Source organism: Schistocerca gregaria, chromosome 1 (genome assembly GCF_023897955.1).
Source record: "Schistocerca gregaria isolate iqSchGreg1 chromosome 1, iqSchGreg1.2, whole genome shotgun sequence".
In the NCBI taxonomy this organism is placed as follows: domain Eukaryota; kingdom Metazoa; phylum Arthropoda; class Insecta; order Orthoptera; family Acrididae; genus Schistocerca; species Schistocerca gregaria.
Genome location: NC_064920.1, coordinates 1,105,979,533 through 1,105,989,184, shown reverse-complemented (window position 1 = coordinate 1,105,989,184; position 9,652 = coordinate 1,105,979,533). Strand labels below are relative to the sequence as shown.

General features: G+C 44.0%; 1 protein-coding gene across 1 annotated transcript in view; it reads left to right on the top strand.

Annotated features, from left to right (window-relative positions):
- The first annotated feature begins 1,237 nt into the window (after positions 1-1,237).
- Positions 1,238-9,652, top strand: part of LOC126282953 (trypsin-like) — a 68,351-nt gene continuing 59,936 nt past the window's right edge. Inside the window, exon 1 of the mRNA XM_049982233.1 lies at positions 1,238-1,340. Within this exon, the coding sequence (XP_049838190.1) occupies positions 1,283-1,340 (58 nt within the window). The 5' untranslated portion in view covers positions 1,238-1,282. The remainder of the gene's footprint in view (positions 1,341-9,652) is intronic.

Below are 9,652 nucleotides of genomic sequence, written 5' to 3'. Positions count from 1 at the left end.
GGGAATTAGATTAGGAAATGAGACACTTAAAGTAGTAAAGGAGTTTTGCTATTTAGGAAGTAAAATAACTGATGATGGTCGAAGTAGAGAGGATATAAAATGTAGACTGGCAATGGCAAGGAAAGCGTTTCTGAAGAAGAGAAATTTGTTAACATCGAATATAGATTTATGTATCAGGAAGTCGTTTCTGAAAGTATTTGTTTGGAGTGTAGCCATGTATGGAAGTGAAACATGGACGATAACTAGTTTGGAAAAGAAGAGAATAGAAGCTTTCGAAATGTGGTGCTACAGAAGAATACTGAAGATAAGGTGGATAGATCACGTAACTAATGAGGAGGTATTGAATAGGATTGGGGAGAAGAGAAGTTTGTGGCACAACTTGACTAGAAGAAGGGATCGGTTGGTAGGACATGTTTTGAGGCATCAAGGGATCACAAATTTAGCATTGGAGGGCAGCGTGGAGGGTAAAAATCGTAGAGGGAGACCGAGAGATGAGTACACTAAGCAGATTCAGAAGGATGTAGGTTGCAGTAGGTACTGGGAGATGAAGCAGCTTGCACAGGATAGAGTAGCATGGAGAGCTGCATCAAACCAGTCTCAGGACTGAAGACAACAACAACAACAACAAAACTTACGGCACTACTTCGTAGAACAAAGAAGTAAAGACGAAATTGTAGGACTGGATACGCAACAAACTGCTACACATTGTGCTTCATTAGGTATCATCAGGAGGTATTTACGATCCAAGATATATCATTTCAAAACGAATTTAACTACTGCAACACGCTGCAATTATTTCGCGGGCAGACTGTGTTTTTAAATCGGACAAAGGTTGGCAGTGGAGATGCACTCACTGTACTCTTCGCTTCTTAGTCTACAACTCGCGTTTAGCTGGAATGTTGAAAGAGAACAGCACTTGCGGTTATCTGTGATTGATCAGAGGAAATAATTTTAAGAGACCTGGCAGGTGTGACACTACAACACATGATGGCACTACAGATTTTCTTCGCAATCGATGCCTTTCCGACAAATTAGATACACTTTTACCCGGTCGATTATAGTGCATAGCGGAAGAGATGGGAGGCTTACACGTGCGCGGTTATCTATGAATGATTACAGCGAATAATTTGAAGAGCATCTGACAGTTGTTTTCGCACAGCAGTTGACCTTGTCGCAGAGATTTCAGTGAACTCACGTAGACGCAGCACTTCCTGCGTCGAAGAGACCTGTTAGCGATTGCTACCGTTATAAGAGCGGGGTGTTTGTCCAGACTGGTGGAGACATGCTGAGGTGGACGTCGCTTCTGTTTCTAGCGGCGGTGGCCGCCAACCGCGTCATGGGTGAGTAGCGGGTCTTGAGTCTGGTGTCGGGGCGACATTCACCTTCCGTTGGCCTGTCCTCAGGAAGGGGGCAATAAAGGATAGTGGGGCAGCCCATTTTAGTGAAATGTCTGCGTTTTCGACATTGGGTAGGAGTGTTGTTCTGGGGGGACACAAATTTTTTCACATGAAATGCTTTCTTTCAGGCTTCTTTTTGTGATTGGTAGATGTTTTCTATCCGGGAATTTGCCTTACTACTGCCAGAAAACTACCAAGACCCTCACGTAGGAAAATACGTCTTTGTTGAAGTTTGGAACTTCTTTTTGTTTCAGCCGGCCGCGGTGGCCGAGCGATTCTAGGCGCTTCAGTCAGGAACCACGCGACTGCTATAGTCGCTGGTTTGAATCCTGCCTGGGGCATGGATGTGTGTGATGTCCTTAGGTTAGTTAGGTCTAAGTATTTTTAAGTTCTACGGGACTGACGATCTCAGATGTTAGGTCCCATAGTGCTCAGAGCCATTTGAACCATTCTTGTTGTTTCAAGAAAAGAATTCAATTTTATCCCCAATCAGTGGGCGCAATTTCTGCCCAGATTTCGCTATACTTGCTGGAGGGTACTTGTATTAAAAATTCGGAAGTTAGGTAATTCGTCTGTACACTGGTAAAGGCCGCTGCATCTTGGCTGAAATGTCGGTTTTATTATTTTAAATATTTTATTAGATGACGCGGCAGTAGACCCAGAAGGCTTTTAATAAGGTAAATGAAGGTTTTCCCATCAAGCTCTTTTACACGTGGCGTTCAGTGTGTACAAGGCCGACCAAACCATCACGTTGCATTAAAGGACTTGTCTCACGAAGGTGTGAAAATAGTTGTGTCGTTCGTACTTGAAGTCTCAATTGGAGGAGTACATTTGTCTCACTCACAAATGGAGCGTGGGAAAAAACGGCCTTGCACGAGTCCTGATTTTTCTTATAGTAGAATCTACATCTACATCTACACCTACATCCACACTCCGCAAGCCACCTGACGGTGTGTGGCGGAGGATACCTTGAGTACTTCTATCGGTTCTCCCTTCTATTCCAGTCTCGTATTGTTCGTGGAAAGGATTGTCGGTATGCCTCTGTATGGGCTTTAATCTCTCAGATGTTATCCTCATGATCTCTTCGTGAGATATACCTAGGAGGGAGCAATAAACTGCTTGACTCCTCGGTGAAGGTATGCTCTCAAAACTTCAACAAAAGCCCGTACCGAGCTACTGAGCGTCTCTCTTGCAGAGTCTTCCACCGGAGTTTAGCTATCGTCTCCGTAACGCTTTCGCGATTACTAAATGATCCAGTGACGAAGCGCGTAGCTCTCCGTTGGATCTTCTCTATCTCTTCTATCAACCCTATCTGGCAAGGATCCCTCACAGGTGAGCAGTAATCAAGCAGTGAGCGAACAAGTGTACTGTAACCTACGTCCTTTATTTTCGGACTGCATTTCCTTAGGATTCTTCCAATGAATCACAGTCTGGCATGTGCTTTACCGACAATTAATTTTATGAGGTCATTCTATTTTAAATCACTCCTAATGCCTACTCCCAGGTAATTTAAGGAATTAATTGATTTCAGTTGCTGACCTGCTATATTGTAGCTAAATGATGAAGGATCTTTCTTTCTATGCATTCGCAGCACATTACACGTGTCTACATTGAGGTTCAATTGCCATTCCCTGCACCATGCTCAATTCGTTGCAGGTCTTCCTGCATTTCAGTACAATTTTCCATTGTTACAACCTCTCGATATACCACAGCATCCTCCGCAACAAGCCTCAGTGAACTTCCGATGTCATCCACAAGGTCATTTATGTATATTGTGAATAGCAACGGTCCTACGACACTCCCCTGCGGCACACTGAAATCACTCTTACTTCGGAAGACTTCTCGCCATTGAGAATGACATGCTGCGTTCTGTTATCTAGGAACTCTTCAATCCTATCACACAATTGGTCTGATAGTCCATATGCTCTTACTTTATTCATTAAACGACTGTGGGGAACTGTAGCGAACGTCTTGCGGAAGTTAAGAAACACGGCATCTACCTGGAAACCCGTGTCTATGTCCCTCTAAGTCTCGTTGACGAATAGCGCGATCTGGGTTTCACACGATCGTCCTTTTCCAAACCCATGCTGATTTCTACAGAGTAGATTTCTAGTCTCCAGAAAAGTCATCATACTCGAACAATACGTGTTCCAAAATTCTACAACTGATTGACGTTAGAGATATAGGTCTATAGTTCTGCACATGTGTTCGACGTCCCTTCTTGAAAACGGGGATGACCTGTGCCCTTTTAAAATCTTTTGGAAAGCTACGCTTTTCTAGAGACCTACGGTACACCGCTGCAAGATGGGGGGAAAGTTCCTTCGCGTACTCTATGTAAAATCGAACTGGTATCCCATCAGGTTCAGCGGCCTTTCCTCTTTTGAGCGATTTTAATTGTTTCTCTATCCATCTGTCACCTATTTCGATATCTACCACTTTGTCATCTGTGCGACAATCTAGAGAAGGAACAACAGAGCAGTGTTCCTCTGTGCAACAGCTTTGGAAAAAGAGATTTAGTATTGCGGCCTTTAGTCTGTCATCCTCTGTTTCAGTACCATTTTGGTCACAGAGTGTCTGGACATTTTGTTTTGATCCACCTACCGCTTTGACATAAGACCAAAATTTCTTAGGATTTTCTGCCAAGTCAGTACACAGAACTTTACTTTCGAATTCATTGAAAGCCTCTCGCATAGCCCTCCTCACACTACATTTGGCTTCGCGTAATTTTTGTTTGTCTGCAAGGCTTTGGATATGTTTATGTTTGCTGTTAAGTTCCCTTTGCTTCCGCAGCAGTTTTCTAACTCGGTTGTTGTACCACGGTGGCTCTTTCCCATCTCTTACGATCTTGCTTGGCACATACTCATCTAACGCATATTGTACAATGGTTTTGAACTTTGTCCACTGATCCTCAACACTATCTGTATTTAACATAAAACTTTTGTATTGAGCTGTCAAGTACTCTGAAATCTGCTTTTTTTCACTTTTACTAAAGAGAAAAATTTTCCTACCTTTTTTAATATTTCTATTTACGGCTGAAATCATCGATGCTGTAACCGTTTTATGATCGCTGATTCCCTGTTCTACAATAACTGTTTCAAATAGTTCGGGACTGTTTGTCACCAGAAGGTCCAATACGTTATCGCCACAAGTCGGTTCTCTCTTTAACTGCTCAAGGTAGTTTTCAGATAACGCACTTTAAAAACTTTCACTGGATTCTTTGTCCCTGCCATCCGTTATAAACCTATGAGTCTGCCAGTCTATAACTGGTAAATTCAAATCTCCACCCAAAACTATAACATGGTCCAGAAATCTACTTGAAATATTTTCCAAATTTTCCATCAGGTGTTCTGCCACAACAGCTGCTGAGCCAGGGGGCCTATAGAGCCATCCAATTACCACGTTTGAGCCTGCTTTAACCGTAACCTTCACCCAAATTATTTCACATTTCAGATCTCCGTCAATTTCCTTCGATACTATTGCACTTCTTATCGCTATAAACACGCCTCCACCTTCACTGTACAGCCTGTCTCTGCGGTATACATTCCAATCTGAGTTTAGAATTTCATTACTGTTTACATCTGATTTCAGCCAACTTTCCGTCCCTAGTACTATGTGGGCATTCTGACCGTTTATTAATGAGAGCAGTTCTGGGACCTTTCTATAGCCGCTCCTGCAGTTTACTATTAGCACATTAACATTGTCATTTCCTGTTGCGTGTTGCCTACTGATACCTTGCCGCGTCTCAGGAGGCGTCTTGTCGGGCCTAGGGAGGGAATTCTCTAACCTAAAAAAACCCCATGTACACTCCACACGTACTCCGCTATCCTTGTAGCCGCTCCCTGTGTGGAGTGCACGCCTGTCCTATTCAGGGGCACCCTACATTTCTCCACCCCATAGAGGAGGTCGAGAAAATTGCACCCCAGATCCCCGCAGAATCGTCTGAGCCTCTGGTTTAAGCCTTCCACTCGGCTCGAAACCAGACGACCGCGATCGGTTCTGGGAAAGATACCACACATAGTTAGCTCAGATTCCACCCTGCAGAGCGAGGCTTTCCGCCTTCACTAACACTGCCAGCCTCCTGTATGAACTGAGAATAACCTTAGAACCCAGACGGCAGGAGTCATTCGTGCCGTCATGAGCAACAATTTGCAGTCGGGTGCACCCAGTGCTCTCTATCGCCGCCGGCAGGACCTCCTCCACATCTCGGATGAGACCCCCCGGCAAGCAGACAGAGTGAACACTGGCCTTCTTCCCCGACCTTTCCGCTATCTCCCTAAGGGGCTCCATCACCCGCCTAACGTTGGAGCTCCCAATCACTAATAAACCACTCCCCCCGTGTGCCTGCTCGGACCTTGCTGAAGGAGCGGCCACATGTCCACCGACAAGCAGAGCGGGCGATGCCACACGGCCAGCCTCTACATTGACCCTCCGCCTCGTGCGAAGTGAACGCCGCTGAACCCGCCACTCCCCTTGGGGAGAAGGTGGCTCATCCGCGGCCGATACACGCAAAGGTCTCGACAGCAGGGACCGTGGGTGAAGCGTGTAACACCTGGGGTGTACCATGCGACGCACCCGACTCCCCACTGCCGCTACACTCCAAGGCAGCAGCCTGAAGACGCCTCACCGTGGCCATCAGCACGTTCAGCTGTTCGCAAACAGTGGCCAGCTCCTCCTGCGTCCGTACACAGCAGTCACACATCCTATCCATCCTAAGAAATAAACAATTTAATGTAGAGAGCTAAGTAATCGACTTTTAACTAGACTGCTAATTCACTAAGGGCGGCTGATAGCTTACTAAACTGTGGTTACTAGACACTTCTTGTTGGAAACAATGAAAATAAGCACTAACTGTCTCTGAACTGTATTCAAAACAAACACGAAATCTATGGAACACTATTAATAGTACTCGAAAATTAAGTCTTCCTAAAAGCAAGGCCGGCCGGTGTGGTCGTGCGGTTCTAGGCGCTTCAGTCTGGAACCGAGTGACCGCCACTGTCGCAGGTTCGAATCCTGCCTCCGGCATGGATGTGTGTGATGTCCTTAGGTTAGTTAGGTTTAATTAGTTCTAAGTTCTAGGCGACTGATGACCTCAGAAGCTAAGTGGCATAGTGCTCAGAGCCATTTGAACCATTTTGAACCTAAAATCAAAAACAAATGGAAGAAGAAGTGACAAGTAAGGAAAACACAGTTAATACTTAAATTTACGTAGCTTGCTGCACAGCAGATGTGAAGCACACAGCAGTTACGACCACACTACCACTACAGCTGATTAAAGGGACTCTCACTGGACTGTATTCAAAACAAACACGAAATCTATCGAACACTATTACTAGCATTCGAAAATTAAAGCTTCCTAAAAAAAAGAAAAAAAAGGAAAAAGAAGTGACAAGTAAGAAAAACACAGCTAATACTTAAATTTACGTAACTTACTGCACAGCAGATGTGATGCAGACGACAATTACGACGTTCTGCAGTCAGCTTCAAATTTCGGTTCTCTACATTTCGCCAATAGCGTTTCTCGAAAACAACACTGTATGGTCCTCCACGGATTCCTATTTGAGTTCACGAAGTATCTCTGTAATACTCGGCCGCTGACCGAACTTATCGGTTACAAAACTGGCAGCAGGCCTCTGAATTCATTCCATGTGTTCCTTTAACCTGACTTGCTGGCAATCCCAAAGACTCGACTAGTACTCACGAAAGGGTCAAACTATTGTTCTATACGCGACCTCCCTTATAGGGCAGCTGCACATTCCTAAAACTCTGCAAATAAACTGAAATCTACCATTCGCCTTACTTACTTTTTCTACTCATCTGCATTAATTTACATTTTTCCACAACTTAGGGGAAGAACACACTTATAAACCCAAACAGAAATTCTGCCAAAGTCAATCAGTATCCTAATACAGTTACTCGACAACGATGTTTTCCCATTTACAACAGTGCCATCAGTAACCAGTCGCACATTGTTGTCCACTCTATCCATCAGACCGTTTATGTATGTATAGAATACGAGCGGTGCTGATACTTCCGTGGGGCACTCCTGAGGGTATGCTTGTCTCTAATGAACACCTTCCGACCAGGACGACGCGCTGATTTCTGTTACTTAAGAAGTCTTCGAAGCATTGCGGGTTTTCAAAAAACAAAATGATGATGTGGCGTGGTCCTCAACTACGTACCCTCAGACTCAGAGTTGAAATATTAAAAGTTTTGGCTGGTTTCGTTGTCTAGTGGCTGGGATACGCTGTTGCCGCATTACAAGCCAAATACTGCTGAGTCTACAGTATACAATACGATTATACACATGAATCGAATGGTCGAAGGTTCCTATCACTCGGCTATTGCGAATTTTGAAAGTGGTATAGAAATTTATAAATGAAAGATTGCAATTAAATAAAATCTGCAGGTGCTATTTTAAGGAGTTTAAATGATGAGCACGACAGCAGAAGTACCTTTAAGAATGCCCTTTATTACTGCAAAACAGTTACTGGGGTCGATGGTGCAGCATTTAAATAAAATATAAGTTGAATAACAGGGAAACAATAGATTCCTACTTCACGTAATTAGTTATGAGCAACAACATAGCTCGCGAGATATCCACTTCCAAACACATACTACATCTTCACTGCAGAAGCCATGGAAATCTCACAAGTGCACAGGTTGGTACTACGAAATATTTCTATCTCTCGCGACCTCCCACAAACTGCTCCACTCTCTAAGTCTTTCCCGCGACCGGAAACGATGCTCCTCCCTAACCTCCATACGCCTCTCCATGTGTCCTTTTTCGAAATGATCGCTGTGATTGGCCTGAGCACTCCCGCCAACGCACACTCACAAACATAATGGAACAGATTCGAAATACTGGATTTACATTTAAGTAACTTAAAATTCAATAAATATTCCTACGGCTGGGCCATAAACACGCTCTAACACACGTTATTAAATACATAAACAAATCAAATAAACATATATCAAAGGAATAGAAACAAAAGGTAGGCCAGTAGCCTAATGTCTCTGTGCTTTCTAAAACACAGTAAATAATTGACAAATTTCCTCATGAATAGTATATATCGGATATAAACAAAAACTTAGATGAATAAACATATTTATAAGGATGTACAAATAACGGTAATGTACATATTTCTTTATGAGGTATCATGATTCCCCTGGCTACTATTAATTTCTATATGAACTGTGAAATGTCTGCCATTATGGTTTCACAAAGTCCGCCATCTTTGGCACTCCCGGCATACAAATGTCCTTCATCGACACAAAACACAGTCCTCGACACAGCACCAACTCGGAATTCCCAGCCACGTGGCCGGCTGCCCCTCTTGCTGCGGCTAGTGTTCGCCACCACGCGGTATCTGACGAGCCCCGGCTTGCCGAACGGCCCATGCAGCCACGCCAACTCCGAACTTGACAATATTTTCAGGGCGCCACAACTCGCCCGTTACCTCACACACTTACATGTCTGGGAACCTATTTCGTACACCTGGACTTCCATTAATAGTCAGCAATGGGGCACTTTGTCAAACACGTTCTGCAAATCTGGGAATATGGACTCTCTCTGTTGCCTTTCATCCGTGAGGTGTGTGCTTACCTCGTGAGTGTGTTATCTCGTGCGGTGCAGAGATTTTTGGCAGTTTTTTTGCGTTTACGTCTTGTTGCCACAAAGTAATGGTTATGTTCGTAGCCTGAAGGCCACATTTCTTGTAGTGCGCCTCTTTTCAAGCAGCACCATACGGCTTTTCGCACGATTGTGGTTGATCCGACTTCGTCTCATCCAGATTTCTGGGGACTGCCAGGCGACAACGCTTCATCTACGTCTATCCTACGTGTGTGGTGATGGTACTTTTTACTGTAGGGGTAGGTGTAGTGCCTAGAGGGTAGTGTGCCTTGAACACATTATAAATCCTAGTCGGTGTTTCACTTTAATGACCAATTTTAGAATCACGTTAAGGAATCCGCACTAGAGACCATCATAAGAAGCTTGCGTCACCTTCTACTGTTTTTGTGGCTGTGAAACATAGTATTATATTTTGTGCAGCATTTGCAAATACGTTGAGTTATACGAATTTAAGTGCTGCATAATATATGGAAGCTATTTGGAAGGTAATGTTGATTATTCAGTTACAGCATTTTATGCTGAATAAAATTGTATTTATTTTTACAACTAGAAATATAAGATGTCCACGGTTCAGCCATTCTCCATAACCGGTGCACCGTCTTGTACCTTGAAACGAGGGAAGACC